We start from the raw sequence: 21,680 nt of genomic DNA, 5'->3' as shown, positions 1-21,680 counted from the left end.
CTTAGATAAAAATCCAGTTTTGTAAGAATCACATTTTGACATCTAGAAGTAACCTTATTGAAAATCTAATTTATCCCCTCATTTGGCATATTAAGGAAGCTGAGGTTTGGAGCAGTTGGGTGATTTGCCTAGGGTTCCTTTAATCACAAGATCTTTTCTAGAGCTCAGATTTCCTGACTAACGTCTTATGTTTTTTTGCACAGTTACATGGAGTCATCTCAGAAATGGATTGTTTAAATAGCTACACATCAGAGAATTCTTTTAATTAGTGAGCCTCCCATAGGGCATTTAAAAAAGTGACTGAAATGTCCCTTTCTCGCCTCCTCCTTCCCTTCCAATTTAGTTTAGAATAGTTTTTCACAACCCATCTCATAATACTTTAATGGCTGACACCTTAGTTTGTTGGGCCTTTTTAGTCGGGTTGGTGCTGGTATTTGGATTTAATATATTTGTGTAGTTAGGGTAAAGATTTTCTTTACAGGACAATGTTTGAAGAATCTGAAATTGGCTTAGATTAATGCATTTACTTGGGCCTCTTTTTTTCATATCTTAAAAAGATATGAAAAAGTTAGGTAGTTAAAGGTAGATTGCATTAGGAAGAGCAGAGACTGGAAGTCAGATTTACATTGTGGCCTGGGTTTTGCTACTCACAAACTGTAATCTTGCAGATCAGCTAACTTTTTTGTGAATTACTTTCCTCATTGAGAAGTATAGATATTAAAGGATTTTCCTTAAGCCAAGGCCTTGTAAGGTTAAAGGTTGTAAATGTGAAAGCCCTTTATGAAGTATGTAGCACTGAACAATTACAAGAGGACTGTTCCTGACTTTACAATTATTATTGATTCTCTGGTTTGAGCTTACCATAGCTATTCTAGAGCTTTTCTTTCCCAAAGACCCAGTTTTTCCTCCTTCTCATTAACTTTCAGTGGATGACCTCAACTCTTAATTTACTATGAGGATTGAGGCTATCAGTAGTGAATTCTGTTTATTCTACTCTTAACCTCAACAAATCTGTCTATGTAGCTATTTGATTATTCTGCTCCATCCCTTCCTGCTTCTTGAGGACCATGTCTCACTTGTTCCCTCTCTCTGTAGCATCTTTTTTCCTTCCATTGTTTTTTAACCTATGCTTTCAAACATAGGATTTTTTCTAGATTTAAAAAGCAAAAAAAAAAAAATACTTATTTTGATTCTCTGGCTATTTCTCTCTAATGATGGGTATAAAGTCCACTTTTTTCTTTTCTTTTTTTTTTTTAAATTCTCTTTTTTATCAGGAGCTTAAGGAACAGAAATAAACATCCACATAAAAAGTTTAGGAAAGGATTGTATATGAAACCAAGACTTATTACATGTACCTTGTTTTTAAGTATATTAAATTTAATATGATAATTCTGTACTGCTTTGCTTATCTCGGTTAATTGCTGTATTCTTCGGTTAATTTTTTAAAAAATCTATAATTGACATCCTTAAAAATTTTTATTTATATCACTGTAATGACACCCTCCTACTTACCTGCCCTAGGAAAACTGTTAATTGGGGGATGTAACATGAGAACAACTGTTCAAATAATGAATGTGTAGTAAAATTAGATAGTTTCAGAAGGAAAGGATTAGCTTTAAGGAGGATCAAGAGAGGCTTCTTGTAGAAGATGGGATTTTAACCAAGACTTGAAGGAAGCCAGAAGGAGGAAAAGATGAGGAGGGACAGCAGCCTAGGCCTGGAGGAGCAGTAAAAAGGTATGGTGTTAGGACATAGGGAGGCCAGTATCACTGGGTCACAGGATTCATGGTTGAGAGTGAAGGGTTAGGAGTCTGGGAAGGTAGGAAGGGGCTAGGTTGTAAAGAGTTTTGAAAGATAAACAGGATTTTGTGTTTGATCCTGGAGGCAATAGAGAGCCACTAGAGTCTATTGAGTAGAGTGGTGACATAATTATACCTGTACTTTAGGAATATCACTTTAATAGCTGAGTGGAGGGTGGATTGGAGTGGGTAAGGAGACCAACCAGAAGGCTGTTGGAATAACTCAGGCATGGCATAATAAGGGCCTGCATTAGGGCATAGGGAATGTCAGGGGGAAAAAGCAAATGTATATGAGACATCATGAAGGTAGATTCAGCAAGACTTGGCAAAAGATTGGATAGTGGGGAACAAAACAAAAGGCATAGTTTGAGGATGCCACCTTGGATGTGAGCCTGAGTGACCAGAAGGATGGTGGTGAACTCTCCAGTAACTAGGAGATTAGGAAGAGGAAAGGATTGTATGGGGAAGGTTAATGTGTTCAGTTTTGGGCATGTTGCGTTTAAGATGACTCGGGGATATCCGGTAAGAGATGTCTAAAAGTAAATTGGAGGTGCAATACTGGAAACACCTACGCTGGCTCTTTTTGAAGATACCTGTCTCATTCTCTAGCTTTGGTATGACACTTCTCATCTAGGATTTGGGAAATAAAGCTTCATAATTAGCCTTGTAGATTCTTGGTCATTGTGTCGATCAGAATCTTTAACAGTTTTCTTTGTCGGTATAGTAGTTATTGTATAAATTGTTTTCCTGATTCTTATCATTTTAGTCTGTTCTACTTTATATGGTTTATCGTAGGTTTTTCTGAAACTCCTTTTTGTCATTTTTTTATGGTCTACTAATGTTTCACTATATCTATATGCTATAATTAGTTGAGCCATTATGCATTTGATTGGCACCTCCTTTGTTTCTAGGTCTTTATCACAACAAAAGTGCTCCTGTAAATATATTTCTATATTTGGGTTTTTTTTCCTCTCTTTTTTGACCTCTGGAGCCTGTGCTTAATAGTGATATCACTGGATCAAATGGTACGAATGATTTGGTGACTTTTTGGCTATAATTCTGAATTGCTTTTGAGGATGATTGGTTCACTCATTTGCCTATCAGTGGTTCCTCTACTCACAAATCTTCCAATAACTGTAATTTTCTATATTTTGTCCTTTTAACTTGTTAGGTAGGACCTTGGAATTATTTTAATTTACTTAAATTAATAATTTGGAGCATCTTTTCATATGATTATTGACAATTTGGAATTTCTTCTTTTGAGAATTTTTTTTTACATTTTCTTTTTATTATAAAGATATTTTATTTTACCAGTTACATGTAATAAATTTCCACGTAAGTTTTCTGCAATTATGTGATCTAAATTTTCTCCCTCTCTCCCCTTCCCTACCTGCAGTTGGCAAGGAATTTGATCTGGGTTATACATGAATTGTCATGCAAAACATATTTCCATATTCATTTTTTGTAAGAGAATAATCATTAAAATGAAAACCCCCAAATAAAAACCCAAATAAACGAAAGTGAAAGATCATATACTTTGATCTGCATTCCAACTGCAACAGTTCTTTCTTAGGAAGTGGATAGTATTTTTTGTCATATGTCCCTAAGAATTGTCCTGAATCATTGTATTACTGAGAGTAAAGTCTGTCACAGTTGATCATTCCAGTTTTGCTCTTACTGTATGTAATATTCTCCCAATTCTGCTTATTTAACTCTGCATCAGTCCAGAGATGGAAGGTCTTTCCAGCTTTTTCTGAAATCTGCTCATCATTTCTTAGAGTACAGTAGCATTCCATTACCATCATATAACACAATTTGTTTGTTTATTTGTTTGTTTGTTTGTTTATTTTTAAGCCCTTAACTTCAGTGTATTGGCTCCTAGGTGGAAGAGTGGTAAGGTTGGGCAATGGGGGTCAAGTGACTTGCCCAGGGTCACACAGCTGGGAAGTGTCTGAGGCCAGGCTTGAACCTAGGACCTCCCTTCTCTAGGGCTAACTCTCAATCCACTGAGCTACCCAGCTGCCCCCTAACACAATTTGTTTAGCTGTTCCCCAATTAATGGGAATCTCTTCAATTTCTAATTCTTTGCAACCGCAAAAAAGAACAGCTATAAATATTTTTGTAGAAATAGTTCCTTTTCCCTTTTATGATCTCTTTGGAATATAGTTTTGGGAACTATTTTTACAACTATCATCTCTTGTTCTTTCACACACAGAGAAGTGTGTTTTTTTGTTTGTTTGTTTTTTGCCAATAAACTTTCTTCTGTAATTCTAACTATTGATTTTTTTGTGTGTGTAGAAATGTTTCAATTTTCTGTAATCAGAATTTTCCATTTTGTATTTAATGATAAAGGAGTGAATGAAAAAGCATTTTTAATCCATGTATGATATATATTTCTATCACTAAAAATACAAATATCATAGTGAAGTAAGACCCTGCAAGGATTTTTATACTCTAAATAAGTGATGGGCAAACTTTTTAAAGAGGGGGCCAAAGGAGAGGAAATGCTCATCTGTCAGTCTGTTTCTAAGGCATCTCTTTCGAAGTTTCATTGTATTGTATCTTACTCATTGTATTTGTCAGATTAGGAATAATGTCACACAGCCGGATAGAACAGTTTAGGGGGCCCCTGCATCTGGCCCGCAGGCCATAGTTTGCCCATCACTGCTCTAAATACCTCAATGCTAAGAGAATGTGGCCAGAGAGGTTATTTGATTTGATAATTATTTGATTATCGTTCTATAAATAGAAACTTGGACATAGAAGTCGTGTGGGATATGAGCCATAGCTTATTGAAGGAAGAGGGCTATGGGGTCAAGTCAAGCATGGCTGGACCTGTCTAGATATACTGGAACATAGTAGCTTCTTACCAGATGTAACAGTGGAAGTTCTAGAGCTGATAGGCCTAAGGCTTCCAGATATGATCTGTCTCCATCTATAGTTGTGAAGAATATCTTCTCCTCTTTTCTCCTTTGTTTATGGTATTTACATTTCATCCATTTGGAGCTTATTGTTATATATAGTTATTCTAAACCTGACTTTTGCTGACTAAATTTTTCATTTTCACAGCAGTTTTTGTCAAATAGGAATTTTTACCCCTTTGTTCCTAATTTAATGATTTACACCTGCTTCATTTCTTCACTGCCTAGTCCTTCCTTGACATTCTGTAATTTTAATTATAGCCCATTTCTTAATTGGAACTGCTCTTAACTAAGTAACCTCTTAGCTAAATCCAGCAGTTCCTTTCTCAGTTATTTTCTTTAACTTTTTGATACTATTGATCTCTATTCTCCTTTGAAACCATTTCTTCTTTTGAAAACTGCCCTGAACATTTTTTCTCTATGATAGCTCTCCTTTTTTATTTTTTGCTTCCTACTTTCTCAGTCTCTCCTAAGCTACTAATATGCATTCCTCAAAGATCAGTCCTTGTCCTTTTTCCCTTTATCCCTGACTCCCTTTATTCCCTTTATCCCTGCTACTGATTCCTAAGTAGATGAGGCCTTACTTCTCAGTTTTAGGGGAGTCCATGTTTTTATTGGCCTGGAAAATATTTCCATTGGGCATTAACATGTCCCCTAAAAGTTCTCAGTATCTGCTCATGCCCCAGGTGACTTCTTTTTTATGTCTCTAGCTTTTGTCAACCATACTAGCATTCTAACATTCACATAAATTTGAAACTTTAGAATCACATAATATTAGAGCTGATAGAGACCTCAGAAGTCAACCATTTCAGTTGAGAGTGGACATGTATGCTTATTTAGGGTCCCCTTGTTCATAAGAGGCAATCAGGACCTGGGTGTATGGTGTGGTTTCTGTTGAACTGAATTCCTTCTTCCTTTCCTTCGTGTTTGCCATTCTCACCAAGCCAATTACTAAATCTTGCTAATTCTTTCTTTGTTGGGTTCTTTGACTGAATCCTTTCCTTTCCTTTCACATTTATAATGCTGTAGTATAGACTTTCATAACCTTTTGACTAGCTGTGCCAGCTTCCTTACTGATCTCCTTAATGCTATTCTTCCCTCATTCTTCTGTCCTGTATATTCTTGTCAGATTAATCTTTCTTTAAAAATCACAAATTCTTCCTTGTCCCTCACATTGGTCACATATACCTTCCTGTCTGTGCCTTTGCTTATGCTATTCTACCAACCTATAATGCTCTTTCCCCTTTTATCCATCTATCTAAATCTTCCTAACCTTCCACAGTCATGCTCAAATGCCACCTCAGGTCAACTTGATGAATAGTTACAAACAGAGCAACTCCTATCTGTAAGGCATTGTGTGAGGTATGGTACAATGAGTAAGAAATGGCCTGCCCTTCAATGGTTTTACAGTCTGACAGGTAGAAAAGACACATCATGTTGTAGGCCTATCTTGAAATCATTAAGATATTTTAAGTCCTGCCTCTGACACATACTAACTAACTAGTCCCATGGTTAAGTATGTTAATCTCTCTGGGCTTCACCCAGTTCTCTAAGGTTATATGTTAGAGTTTTGTATCATAAAGGAAATTTACACACCAACAGTTCTTTATACCTATGAAATTATAGGGCTAGACAAAGGGGAAAAGGCAGAATGAGAAAACCCACAAATAACTACCAAGAGGTAGAATAAAAATGCCATAAGAGGATGAAGTTTCGAGCAAGCACAAGACTGTATTGGGTTATAGGTCATAGAGAAGAGAAGACTTTTATCAGAGGTGGCATTTAAAATGGCACCAGAGGATGGGAAGGATTTCTCACTGGAGAAAGGGTAAGGGATATGGGGGTGAGGGGAGCATTATTTCAGGTTGAAAGAGCAGCATGAATAAAGCAGAAGGAATATACAAAGCAGGGTTTGTTCAAGGAGGGACAAATGGGAGAATTCAGACACGGGATGGGGAGGGGATATAGACTACAGTCTTTCCTCCACCCAACAGTCATTTAGCTGATTGTTAATCTATTGCAACATGCTTAGTTTGAATCTTAAGTTTTTCATACAATTCGTTTACTGATTAAGGGGTGTGTTTTGTTCCTGAATGTTCCATTCATAGAAAATAAAAAGCATCGAATAAATTGCTATAACTAGTTTATTTTGGAACAAAGAAAAAAATTCTTTGGCACTCTTAGCTTAGATTATACAAGTTCAAGGTATCCACATGTTGCCATATGGGAGACAGCATTATTTGGAATCAAGGGCAACCAGTGGCATAGAGGATAGAGCACAGGGCCTGGAGCCAGGAAAACTTGAGTTCAAATTTGGCCCCAGACACTTATTAGTTGGTTGACCCTGAGAAAAATCTGGGGCTTGGATTTAAAAGGTTTGTGCTAGAGATGATAATTAAATTCATGATAGTTGAACAGATCACCAGGATAGACTAAATACAGAGTGAAGAAGAGAGACTTTGACAAAACCTTGGGGAATACTCACAGTAGAGGTGTGATATAGATGACAAACCAGCAAAGGAGACTGGGAAGGAACCCTTCAGTTAGATGGTTAGGAGGAGAAACAGTTGGAAGGTCAGCAGAGAACTTAAGGAAGGATGAGAACTGCTAAAAAACTGTAAGAGACCACCTTTAACTTTGTAGAGAACAATTCTAGTTGAGTGGTGAGGTGGGAAGCCAGATTGAAAAAGGTTCAGTTGAGGAGAGGAAATGTAGACATTGTACACAAATACCTTTTTCTTGGAGTTTGGATAAGAAAGGGAGGGAGATAGAATTATATCTTGAAAGGATGGTAGGACCTAGCAGAGGCTTTTTCAGTTTGGGAGAAACTTGGGCATGTTTGAAGGGAGTAGTTTATGGCAAGAGCTTAAACATCAGGGAGAGAGATGGAATGACTGAAGAGGCAGGAAGATGTAAAATCAAGGATACCTGTAAAAGGGCTGGCCTTGGCAAAGGGAAAGTTCAGTTCATTGTCAGAGGCTGGGGCCCGGGGGGTGGGGGGGGAAAGTGATGATGTCAAGAGGTTTTTAGATGAAAATAACATAAAATAATTATCAAATGACCTCAATTAACTCAGTAAAAAAGTGAGGTTCTCAATGGAAGGTGGGGGGAGATTTGGAATAGCTTCTGGGCGTTCGAGATAGGGAATCAAGCATCAAAGAATAAAAGTGTTGTTTTGTTACAAGGGTCCAGTTGAGAATAAATAACATGAATTCATAGCATGGCCAGCTAGTGACCAGTTTCTTCACTACATATTCTACACCTTTATAGGTACATTATGTAGTGCATGAGTAGGAATGGAGAATAGGATAGTGGGAATAATTAAGGGCTGGGATTTGGCAAGGGATAAATGGAGACTGGACAGAGGAATAAGGAAATTCAAAGTTTTAGTATCCCTTAATTTGAATTGCTTAACTCTAGGTCCAAGAATTAAGAAGGAAGAAAATAAAGTCAGACCAGGATTCAATGAGCCAAATGTTTCAACATCAGAAATGGTTATGGTTTTATTAAATAACATTTAGGAAGATATATTACTATATGCTTTGTTACTATACCCTACGGATCAAGGGGTCATGAAGCATTTCCATCTGACTTGCAGCTTAAACCTCTCATGTCTCCTCGGTTAAAATGTGAGCACTTTAAGACCAAGAACTGTTTTTATTTTCTATTTCTATTTACAGGACCTGGTGATAATCATTTAAATATATTTTCATACGTTCATCTAAGAAAAAATTCCTGCCTTCAAGGAATTTATAATCTTAATGAGGAGACTAGAATTAAATACATGAAGTCAATAGTTAACACCCTTTTAAGTACTAAAATCTTTGGGATAGTTTTAGAGTGACAAAGAAATGTTGACAGTGGAAAGATATAAATATGACTACAGGTATCAAGGGGAAACCTTCATTTAGTAGTTGGTCGGTCACTACACATTCTACACCTTCAAGGCTCTCCACCAAATATCTGTTAGCCAACAATCAAATTCCCACTGCCTATTATTCTCCATATCCCAATATCACTTACTCACCTAGGAACAAACTTCCCCAGCCTCAGCCTCTCAGATTCCCATCTACTTGCTTTCACTAAGACTTGTCTGCTTCCAAACAGTACTGCATACTGTACTGACTGTACCTTCACAGCACTGACACACCTGGTCCTGAAGGAGAAGTCTGAATATTCCCCACTGCTACTTCTAGACTTTCTCTTTCTTGACATTAGTCAGCAAATTATCCTCTTTGAGACTTACTCTTAAAATTATTCACCCTACAGGGATCATGATAGCTATGGTGTGCTATCATCAATGTCCTCTCTTTTCAAGAATTTTAATATCTTTTTGTCTTCCTCTCCTCCTAACATCTGCATTTTTACTAGTGGATTTCTGTATTCATGTTGAGTCTCTCTCAGATTCACTATTCTTCAGTTTCCTCAAATCCCTTGGCAGCTCCTATGTTTCACCCCCAAGTACTCATAGGAATTTTCCTACCTTGGATCTCATCATTATCCCACAAATGTTTCATTTACTTATTCAGAAATTCATCTATAAACTTCTATTATTTACTCTCTCTTGCTATGCATCACATTCTCTAAAGTGATTCTTGGTTTTCATCATGACCTTAAATCCCTCCAACCCTCAGTACCTTCTCAGTAGTACCAAGTACCTCATCCAAGATCTTTCTAGTTCAGATCTTCAGTAGCTGTGGAAGCAGGGGCTGTAGCTCTGCAGAAGCAGTTGGGGTATATTTCCATAAGGGTAGATTCTTTAGGTGAGGCTGTGAGTGTTGAACAGGAAGTAGGGCCAGGGGTGGATGGTAGTGCTATTCTCAAGGCTTTTGGCATCTTCTGGGGTCTACCAATAGCAGAAAAAGAAAAGAATTGCCTACTTGAGGCTTAACAAATGCTTTTGATTTAATTAGCACCTACTTGATTTTGTTGCTATTTGTTATGTTTGAATCAAAACTACCCTTTTTTCCTTTTATAATTAATGAATGTGTTTAAATGTGGGATTATTTTTTCCATTTTCTGAACATTTTGATCATCAAAACAACATTCGTTGGGGGTAGTTTAGTCGAGTTTTGTAGATCTAACAAGTTTAATACCTTCTAAGACTAATTAGTGTTCAAAGACGCATAATATATAGCTCCTAATTTCTCAAAGTTTGCATGAATGACAATATCTATTTACATCAATTTATGTTCATGTAGGTTGTGAAAATTCTTATTGTGCTCTCCTGGATGATCTAAGTGATATTTGCTTTCTGTTTTCTTTCATAGTTCCAGTTCTGGTGTGGTAAATGTTTATAACCAAGATACTTGTCTCCGAGAAGCTAACCCGAAGCCAATAAAAGCCATAATGAATTTGGTTACTGGTGTTACTTCTATGGCCTTCAGTCCTACCACAGAAATTCTAGCTATAGCCTCTAATGAAGCAAACGAAGCTGTTAGATTGGTAACTTTTAAAAACTTATTTTTAGTGTTGTTAATATTTCTTAATTCAAGTTGAGGATTTGAAAAGGAAATTGAAAAAGAAAATGTTGTTTTAAAAAAGGAACACAAAGATATGCTTGCCATGTGTCTATATCTTTTGCACCTATCCCTAGGCTTGGCACTTCTTGTTAAGTAACTGAAAAAAGGTGCTAGACTAGAAACTACCCAGGTTGGATATAACCTTGGTTCTCAGGTATGTCAGATATCAGGGTCATACTTTTGGTAAAACTGCAACCCCACTCTCAGTTTAAGTGAATATGTAAATAACTTTTTTCTGTTAAAAAAATAACAATTAATATTTATCTTGTCATTATTTTGAAATCCTTTGAGGCTCCCTCCCCTTCCCCAGTTTATGAGGGATAAAGCTCACTTTTCCTCTGTAGTTTCCTTTCTGAGTTCCTTATCTGTATCTTTGAAATCTGTAGCCTCAGTAGGGTGAAGGGAAATTCTTATATTGCTAGCTGTAGAAATTTAAATTCATTATGGAAAAAATAATAAATTTTGATATCAGCATGTCATTTTTCCTAACAATGATACAATGAAATATATGGGGGAGGATAAAATTCAATACTACTTTAAAAAAAAAACCCATTTCACAAATAAGTACTATGCTCTAGCATTTAGCTGACCTTCCATTATTTTAATAGTAGCAAAAATTTTCAGGAAATTTTAGGATCTAATGTCTACATAATATTCTACAAGATAGATAGTATCTTAGTTTTCTGCTTGATTTTCCTTAGTGGTCATGAAAACGTACTTGATTCTGATTGTGGCAAAACTATTATTTGACACCTATTTTTAAAATAGCCATTTAGAAAAAACTACATTATTTTAAAAGATAGTCAATCTATAATATCTGAAAAGAAACCAAGAACGACAGTGTCCTGATGTATTTCAGTGAGTGTTGTCAGTTAGTGGGCCTCATTATTTAAAAACCACTTTAAAATGATGCAAACTCCTTGATTATCTTACTACAAAATAATAATTATAAATCCAAGACATTATACCAATAGGAGACCAAGAAGTATAATTATTTGGAATTTAGTATATTGCATAGAGAAAACAACTATAGGACTAGTTCATCCATTAAGTTATGGGCACATACATACATATATACAGTGGGCTTTCACTTGTGGACTTCTGACTTGAGAACACCTAATTGTTGGGATAATAGCAATGTTGAAGTGAAAAGGAACTTCGTGGATCATAATTATCAAAGTTTTATCAGACTCCCTTTAACTAAATTTACAATTATAGCTTTTAATTTGAGGTACATAATGGAGTAGGGGCAAGGGAGGACCATAGATTTCTATCCATATAAAATAATTGGCTTTGAAGAAGTTGTATTAACACAGTGAGAGGTTGCATTGAAGGAAATCACAAGTAGTTATTACTATAATGGTCAAGAGTCCTTAAAAATGCTTTCACTAAAAGATTCACAATGGGGAAAAAAAGCTTTAAAAATAATTATAATGGCTTACTAAATGAGCCAATTTGATGCTTATGCTTTTGGTCTCAGAAGGGACAGGATAACATTTGTTAACATTTTTTTAAAAAAGCAGAAACCTCCCAACCATTCTTCAACATTCCCTTACCCCCAAATAAAAGACAAAAATAATACCCATACACAGGAAAGTGGTTGCAAGTATAATGTGGTCAAGCATTCTAGCATCTTAGTTTCTTACTCTAGAAAATGAGTACCTGGATCTCAATAGAGTACTGGGCTTCAGAGGTTGAGCAGTGTTTATTTGTAATGTATTTATTGACCTAACAAGGTATAAACTCTGTCCCCTGATTAAATTCGGCTAAAACTTTCTCTGGATTTGTACTTGAGTTTTTATCTTGGGGGAAGCCCCTAATCCTTACTCTAATTCTTACTTAAAATGAGTTTAGTTGGAAAATTATATTAATTCAAATTGGAAGTTGATCTTTCTACTTAAAATGAGAAGTGAAGGGAGAGATCAAAAATTTCAATTCTTCAATATCTTCATTCAGATATTCTGTCTATATTCTGGTTTAAAAGACTTACAGAAAATAATGTCAGAGTTATGGGGTAAAAGTTAATTATGTATATTACTTGCTTTCTCAGGAGGTGAGGAAGAGCCTGGAAGGAAGGAGGGAGGGCGAGAATTTGGAAATCAAAATTAAAAAAAAGAATGTTAAAGCATATTTAAAAAAAAAGAAAGTTAATGTGCACAAATTACTTTGATTGTTAGATGGAAAATTTTATGGAAGCAAAGAAAATTAATAGATAGTTTTACCATTTGACCCCATGGTATAGTTAATCCTGGTTATTTTCCTTTTAACCATTGTGTGTACTTCACTATTCTTGGTTGGTATTTGCTCAGAGAAGTCCAACTAGTTTTGCTGTTATCAGAAGCAAAACAATTAGGAAGTAAGAATTAACCTCCTCTAAATCATATAATAATCCCAAAACAAAATACAAATCATTTTTGCATTATCTGTCTTCTAGCACTCATTAGCATTAGGTACTTAGGTAGTTGATTGTTTTTATAAAATGCTTTTGGTATTCAAGTTAGTTTCATAGTGAATCTTGAGAGAGAAGTGAGTTTTAAGAACTCTAGCAAAGTCTAATTTGTGGCAGTACCAGCTTCTTTATGGATCCATATCCTATGAGTGTGAATATGTTTATCATTAGCAACATGTCCTGTAGGAAAAAACATGCATAGGGTTAAAATTATGAGAACATGTCTGATAATCTAATATGAGCATTCCTTATAAATTTTCTACATTTTCTGATAGTAGCTACATCTTAATTAGGTCTAGTAAATATCAGAGTAGAGAGCTTAAGAGAACCAAACAATGTATTGCTCTAAATGCATTTTAACTAGCACTAGACTGAAAATAACCTTGATGTGATGGTACACAGTCTTATCTATAAATGCAGAGATTGTATTAAGTGAAAGCTGACAAACTGTCAAGGAAAGTAACTGAATAATTGTGTGTGTGCTTGTTCATACCCACTTATCTCTGAACTAAGCTGTTGTTCAAGTATGTGTCTCTGATCTGTATTATGGAAGGAAGGGAAAAGAGAATGATGATACCAAAGAAGCCATGACCAAAAAATAAGATTTGGCTGTTGGGGATAACAACATTAGTTACTCAACTTTGCCCCATCATGCTATGACCCTCTTCTGATTATAGGAGAAAACAACATAGAAATATTTGTTTAGTCATTGGCTAGATCTTGTTCTAGTGATCTGTCCTCATCTATGGTGCTTCCTTTATTTAAAAATCAAGTTCCTTGAATGTAAGAAAAGAATTATCTTGAAAGACAGATTCCATGTGAATTATGTTGGCATTTCTGTCATGCACAAAAATTATCTCTATAATATTGGGTCTCTGTTTGCAGTTAGCATTCTTGTAGCAAACTGACCTGTTAGGTTATCCCTCATCATCATTGTCATCATATTAGAGATTCTGGCACATGATTATTCCCTTAATAAATTCTTGTTGGATTTGAATTGAGTTTCATGACTTTAGGCATTAATAGTCAATTCTGTTGACTTTCTTTTCTGTTCTTTATTCTGGTATTGTGGGTTAAGAGTTTAAGCATATTAAAATTTTTCTCAAAACTTAAAGTTGGTTTTTCTGTGTTAAATTATAAGTCAAGTAATACCCAAATCAATTTTTAATGTAGGAACATGGCTACTAGAGTACTATCTGTAATGTAAGATTTAAATACAATGAATTTTTTTTTTTTATGACATAGGAAGACTGAATTGCACATTAAAACTGAGATTTTTCAATTATTGCTATTAAAATAACTTTTATCTCCTACAGGTTCATCTCCCTTCCTGTACAGTATTCTTAAACTTTCCTATGAATAGAATTAAGCAGATTTTCCTTGCTCAGACATTGGACTTCTCTCCTAGAAGTGGATATTTTGCATTGGGAAACAACAAGGGCAAAGCCTTATTGTATAGGTAGGTGTTACTTTAAAGGGCTTAAAGATTGACTCTCTGCAAACTACATTTGAAAATAGGTGGGTAGAATATGTACAGTTGGTCTTTGATAGATTGTATTGTGTCCAGATTATACCATCTATGTTCACTACTGTGCTATTTATCAGCAGATAGGTTTACTGTGTCCTTCATTTATAAAAGAAAATGAGAATACAGAAGGAAATGAGAGCTGTGGCTTGTGTGCTTGTGAAATGCTTCTCAAGTAGCCCATGATGGCAGGGAACATGGGTGATAGACATCAAACCTCTCATGTGAAGGCCTTTACAATTTATTAGCTTATTACCTTTCACCCAAAATGTGTACTTCTGATTCAGTAGTACTGACATTTCACCTAACCAGCCATTTTAAAAACAAACTGAAGGCATAAAGTGACTTTCTAGGTTCCTGAGTAAGTTAGTTGGTGATAGGCACTAAAAGAAGGACTTGAACCTAAGTCTTGGGTCTTCCCAATGTACCACACTGCCTTGTTCCCTTAACCCCAGTTGGTAATGACCTTTCTTTTTATTTTTTAAATTTAGAATATTTTTCCATGGTCACATGATTCATGATTCCTCCCCTACCCTTTCCTCCCCTCTCTTGAAGCTGATAAGCAGTTTCCCTGGGTTATACATGTATCATTGTTCAAAACCTATTTCTATATTATTTCTATTTGCAGTAGAGCGATCTTTTAACATCAAAACCCTAATCATATTCATATTGAACTACATGATCAATCATATGTTTTTTCTTCTGCGTTTCTGTTCCCACAGTTCTTTCTCTGGATGTGGATAGCATTCTTTCTCATAAGTTCCTCTGGATTGTCCTGGGTCATTGAATTGCTGCTAATATAGAAGTCCATTATGTTTGATTGTGCCAGTGTATCAGTCTCTGTGTACAATGTTCTCTGGTTCTACTCCTTTCACTCTGCATCAGTTTCTGGAAGTCTTTCCAATTTACATGGGATTCCTCCAGTTCATTATTCCTTTTAGAACAGTAATATTCCATTGCTGTCATATACTATAGTTTGTTCAGCCATTCCCCAATTGAAGGGCATCCCCTCATTTTCCAATTTTTTGCCACCACAAAGAGCGTGGCTATAAATATTTTTGTACAAGTCTTTTCCCTTATTACCTCTTCGAGGTACGTACTCCAACAATGGTATGACTGGGTTAAAGGGTAGGCATTCTTTAAAGCCCTTTGAGCATAGTTCCAAATTGTCCTCCAGAATTCACACCTCCAGATTAATTCACACCTCCACCAGCAGTATATTATAGTGACCCAGTTTTGCCACATCCAACATATAGCACTTTCCTTTGCAGCCATATTGGCCAGTCTGTTGGGTGTGACCTTTCTTTTTAGAGTTTCATGTAGCACTTTATTTGACTTTGTTTTTTAGTTATCATTTATATTTTTTCTATATAGCTCTTTGGGTTTGAGGCCATATTCCCTGGGTTTTGCTCCATTAGGGCAAGGACTATATCTTCTAAACTTTGTAACTTATCTGGAGATTAGCATAGGGTTCTGTACACAATGAATATTTAATAAATATTTTATTAAATTGACACAAACATGTTTTTCTCTGTAAAGATCTGGTTTTATTAAACATATTGAGATTGCCTTAATGATGACTCATTTCAAGGGAAATGAAAACTTGTATGCTCAGCTTTTTTTATGCTTCCCATATACAATAATAAACCAAGTTTAATTGCCTAAAGGTCAAAAGAGAGATTCTTTAGAGAGAACTAAATAGCTCCTACCAGAAATCCGTGATGAACTTACAGCCTTTTTTCCTTATTCTTGGATGTAAAGGACAAAATACTTCTGTTTGGCATTGTTATAGCTAATAAATAGCTGTATGGCTAATAACCATTTATAGCCAAGCTGTTATGGGTCAATAATATTGTACAGGAGATTGATAAAGTTGTCAGGGGTTATTAGATATTGATAGGAAATTGATAAAAAGTTGTGGGGACCTTTCTGGTAAACTAGCTACACTATTTATTACAGAAGATAAGTTTGGATAGGAGTAGGAGGTAGGAAAATAGGAAAGTATATCTTAAAATTCTTATATTATGTCTAAAATCCTAATTCTATACTAAAAATATCTAAATAACCCCCCCCATCTCCTTTCTTTGCAATTTCTTCTTGTCTGACAGAGCAGACTTTCTTAAACTTCTCTCACTAATCTAAAATAATCTCTGACTAAACTATGCAAATTAACAAATTCTTCTTCGACCTCCTTAACCAAGTGTCAGAAATTCAAACTGTCAGTGGTGGAAACACAGATAATCCTCCAGTTCTGAAAAGAGCCCTTGGGGTCAGGCCTTTCTCCCTCAATGTGCTGAGAAGAAAAACCCCTCAGAGATAGGCTTCTTTCTTAACTTTGTATATAAATTCCAACTCTCAATAGCCAAACTGCCAGATATTTGTGACAGAGAGCACACTTATACAGAAACCCCCAAAACCCTCTGCTTCAACTGAAGAGAGAGAAAATGTTAAGCCAAGCTTAACTGACAATCTCTGTTTTCTTGTTTTCTCTTAAAGAGATGGAGATCAAAAATCTGTCTGCTACTGTCTCTTAAAGAGACAGTATGAGACTGAAAAGACTTCTGCTTTTAAAGAGATAGAGCAACATCACTTAACTTCCTTTAACCTAGAAATTCTGCACCTAAGGAGACAGAGAGAAAATTAAATAAATTCCTTATAACAGCATTTAAATCTCTTCACAGCTTGACTGCATTTCTTCACAGGTTGACTGCCTTTCTAGGCTTCTTTGTCTCCTTCATTTACTCTACATTCTAGATAGTTGGCCTATATACTCTTACTTATGGTATTCCATTGCCTATCCCTACACTTTGGATGGTGCTTCTTCCTTAAGTACTTAAGAACTCTAGAAAGTACAGGGCAGGTAGGTGACTCAGTGGATTGAGAGCCAGGCCTAGAGATGAGAGGTTTTGCTTGGCTGTATTAGCTATGAATTGATGCATTTGTTGGGGGGAAATTTTAAGAAATTTGCTAAGTAGTAGGGATGGTGGTAGCAGTGGGAGGGACAGATTAAATATTGTGGTTAGAAAACAATGCCATCACATCAGTGAAGTAATGTTTGTATTTATTGTCTTCTGAGATTTTCTCTGGCCTTTACCTATTGTTCTCTGAATTTGTAAGATGACGTTGATTCTAGTTTATGTTTAAGCATTTTGCTTTTTCATAGTTTTTTCTATGGAAACTGAAATTGCCACTGATTTAAAAATATATTCTACAAAACACTGCTTTACTAAAGATGTGTTCAGCAGGTGTTTTGAATTCCTATAGTATTACTGTTGACCAAAGTAAACCTTCTGTGTCCATTTTCATCTTGTGGAGAAAACCTGTTTGATTTCACTTGTGGGAATCTGAACCAGGTTCCAAGTGGTTATAAATAATGGACAGCTACAAACCCCCACACTCTCCTTCAATCAGATTTTTACAATCCCCAATATGTGATCACATTTTAGCTTTAAAGTTTTGCTGTGGAAGAATGAACCCTCTCCAAGTGCCATGGAAAGTTTCTGAGTTCTGAATGACATGAACTGTAATAGTTATGAAATGGCTAAATTGTTCTCTCAAATTTTTCAGGTTGCACCATTATTCAGACTTCTGAGAAGGGAGGAGGATTGTTGCAGGTAAGGAACCTTGTTGTTAACCTGGGTCTAAGGTTATGATGATTGCTATGGATAGCCAAAGAGATTTAATTCTTTGATGTATGAATGTAAGCGTGTGGAGTGAATTTCATCTATATTTGAAGAGAAACTATTTATTTTGAAGGTATAAGAAGTAGAGAAGGAAGGAGAGAGGTACTTTGCTCAAGGTAACTTTGCAATAATCCATTGGAAGTCACATTTAGATTATTAAGACTGATGGAATAGAAAAAGCAGTGAATTTGAGATCAAACCTGGGTTTTAATCCAATCAGGCATTTTCTAGCTTTATTCTCTCTGAATCTGATTTCTTGTCTGTAAAATGGGATAATAGTGTTTGTACTCCTTGTTTTATAGGCTTATGAGAGAAAGTCATCATAAAGTCTATGTAAACTATCACCATAAGAAAGAATCATTATGTTTATGCTCTTTGGATCATACTACTTAGAATATTACATTCATATTTTGGCATGATATTGTAAGAGGATTTCAATATAATAATAATAATAACAGCAGCAATAACAGTAATTTTACACAGGAGACTTAATTGAGTTCTTTGTTTAATTAATTGTTAAATAATTTTCCCAGGATCACTAAGCTAATAAGGGTCTGAAGCAAAATTTGAACTCTGGTCTTCTTGACTCCAGGCCCAACCAACACTCTCTCTACTCTGCCATCTAGCTGGGTAACTAGAATTGTGATGAATGGAGCCCATGTTATATGAGGAAATAGTTGAAGGAATCCAGAGGTATTTAGTATTTAGTAGAAAGAAAACAGACTAGTTGTTATCTTCAGATGTACTTTCTTTGTGTAACTCTAGAGTACAGAATAAGGATTTATAGGTAGAAATTCAGTAGAAGGAAAACCTTTTTGGTAGCTAAATCTGTCTAATGATATATTGGGTATATTTCAAGCCCCTTGTCCCTGGAGGTATTCACACATAGGCTGGACTATTACTTGGGTTGGAGAACCAGTGTGCTATAAAGGAAAACCTGAGTATGAGACCATTAGTAAATTACATTATTTCTGTAAGCTTCAGATTCCTCATCTGTGAAATGAGAGGGATAGACTATCTGGTTTCTATCAACTCCTCTAATTCTGTGACATAAGCTGCAAGGCCTGTGCAAGTCATCTTATGTTCCTGGGTTTTTAGCACCCTCATCTGAAAAATGACTACATGACCTTTAAGGTCCCTCCAGCTCTATATCTGTGCTTCTAAGATTCATCATGTTGTCTTAGAGAGTCCTAGATTTAAATTCTGGGACTTGGGCTCAAATTTTGGCTTTGATACTTATTACCCATATGGTATTAGAGAAATTCTTCCATTCTCTGGCTCTTTTTTCCTTGGCTACAAGAAAGAGATGAGAGGGGCAGCGGCTGGCTTAGTAGGTTGAGAGCCAGGCCTAGAGATGGGAGGTCCTAGGTTCAAATCTGCCCTCAGACACTTCCTAGCTGTGTGACCCTGGACAAGTCTAACCCCCATTGCCTACCCCTTACTACTCTTCAGCCTTGGACCCAATACACAATATTGATTCTAAGACAGAAAGTAAGGGTTTATTTAAAAAAGAGAGATGAAATCTTAAGATCTTTTCTAGTTTAAAACTTATGAATTTAAACTTGATTCTGTAGAAAGTCTTCTGATATTAGCAATCTATATAGCAAGTTGCAGTGGATAATCTTTAAGGTTCTTTCTAACCTGATTCTATAAATGTTGGCATGTATTACTGAGAGGGTGGCCTGAGCTATAGATTAGACTGTTTAGTATGTTGCTGTGGAAACTTGTTTTTTGATTAGATGAAATAAAAATGTCATTATGAGCAATGAAACAATTACATAGTTAATAGGAATTGGCACTGTTGTATAGAGCATAGAATTCAGAAGAAATAACACAAATAAATGTAAATAGAGTAAAATTTTGAGAACGTGGGGAGGTTCTCAGCTTTTTTATGTTGAACAACTTTGGGTGCCTATACGCCACTAATCCCTTTTTAGAAGTAAAAGCAGATTCAGGGGCGGCGAATGTTTTGATCCCCACAGTCAACATTTAAAGTCACAAGATGGAAGAGAGCTCATTATTTAGTTCGATTCAGTAACATTTGTTAGACATTTAATCTGGATATTAATAGTCACTTCCCTTAAGGACCATATAGTCTATTGGTGACAATACACCAAGGTAGTATGGGACAGGTAGAGAAGAGATTCAGAACATTCTAGGAAAGTATGGGGAAAGAAGCAACACTTTCATCTAGAAGGATCAGGGAAAGGTTCTAGAGGTAGTTGCTTGCTGCTTGAGCTGAAGAAAAAAAGAATTCAAGGAGGTCTTGCATCCTGGGCATTGGGGGTGGCTGCTCCCATAGGTCATAACTTGAAACACTGGGGAACTACTGGGGAGAAGGAACAGAAATGGCTCTGCTGGGAAAAGTGCTTAACCAGTGCTTTTCATTAGAAAAAATTTTCTGGAGAAGAATTTGAATTGATGTTAATCCTGACTATGTGTATATTTTGTTGATCACCAACATAAATTAATTAGATATAATTTTTCATTTCTTTTCTCAGATCCAGTTAAACTACAAAAGAAGCTCTTGCTGATATTTTTTTACTGTTTTCTAAATGTGTGTTAATAAATGGCAGATAAATTAATAAACCAGCTGTGCTTGTTTAAGTTAACAGAATTGTTGTCTTAATAATCACAAATGACTTAGACTGCAGATGAGCAGTTTCCCCCCCCTTACTAATTTTAATATATGCATTTTAAATCTCCCAAAGTGAGAGAATGGAAACATCTGCTTTTATTCTGGTATACTGTAAGCCAAAATCTCACTGTACAGTTAACCCTCCTTAGTGTTTTCCTTCCTTTTTGAATGATCGTCTCTCCTCAAGACCCCTATTCCAACCCCCTGTTTCTTAGATGGCCTCACTTATTTTACCAAAGAGATTGAAGCTATCCATCATGAGCTCCCTCATCTCCCATATGCCACACCTCTAAGTCCTTCCCATCCTATTATCCTTTATTTCAGTCTTAAAGGATGTGGTAGCCCTCTTCCCTATGAAAACCAACCTTTCTACTTGAGCCCTTCTATCTTCTTCCTTCCCATTTCCTTAGGAACCTTGTGACATGTATTAAATTCTTGATTCATCTTCAATTTCTCCCTCTTTGCTACCCCTTTTCTTTCTACTTAAAATCATATTCAGGGCTCTCAACATTAAAAATAAAAATCTCTCCTTGGACTCAGATACTTACATTGATAGCCTCTCTCACTCCTTTTTTTGTGGTATCTCTCACCCCAATATGATATTCAAACTGCATTTACTAAGTGGCTCTTTAATTGCCAAATCCAGTAGCCTTTTTAGCCACTTAACTTTTCTGGATCCTTTAGTGCTGTTGTGATGCTGTTCTCTGCTGATTCTCCTTATAGTCAGCTCCTCCATCACATTAGAATTGGGATGGCCATCCCTCAAGGTTTAAGCTTTGGTCTTCTTCCTTTTCTTACAGACTCTGCCCTAGTAGTCCCATCAACTGCTCTAGATTCAATAATCACCTCTACATATGATTAAGGTCCTATACCCAGTTTCTTTCCTTAGCTCCAGTCTTAAACCTTCACCTTCTTAGTTAGGTTTCTCTATCTAGATGTCCCATCCCCAACTAAACTCATCATCTCTTCTTTCCCATGAAATAATCCCTCACTTCCAGCTTCCCTGTGTATTGATGGCACCTAGGAATGGTATAATAGTTATGTTTGATTTTTCCCAAGCTTCCCATCTTCCACCTTCTCCATACCGATTTTATTAATCGGTAGATTAATACCGATCGGTAGATTAAAGTAGAGCCTCCTAAC

At 35.9% G+C, this 21,680-nt stretch overlaps 1 protein-coding gene across 1 annotated transcript in view; it reads left to right on the top strand.

The window, feature by feature from the left end:
* UTP18 (UTP18 small subunit processome component) overlaps positions 1–20,486 on the top strand; it is a 45,367-nt gene extending 24,881 nt beyond the window's left edge. Inside the window, exons 11-14 of the mRNA XM_044675079.1 lie at positions 9,991–10,165; positions 14,008–14,150; positions 17,784–17,830; positions 20,401–20,486. Coding sequence (XP_044531014.1) covers positions 9,991–10,165; positions 14,008–14,150; positions 17,784–17,808 — 343 coding nt within the window. The 3' untranslated portion in view covers positions 17,809–17,830; positions 20,401–20,486. The remainder of the gene's footprint in view (positions 1–9,990; positions 10,166–14,007; positions 14,151–17,783; positions 17,831–20,400) is intronic.
* Positions 20,487–21,680: the final 1,194 nt, after the last annotated feature.

This window comes from Gracilinanus agilis, chromosome 4, assembly GCF_016433145.1.
Source record: "Gracilinanus agilis isolate LMUSP501 chromosome 4, AgileGrace, whole genome shotgun sequence".
NCBI lineage: Eukaryota > Metazoa > Chordata > Mammalia > Didelphimorphia > Didelphidae > Gracilinanus > Gracilinanus agilis.
This window is presented reverse-complemented; position numbering and strand designations above follow the sequence as displayed.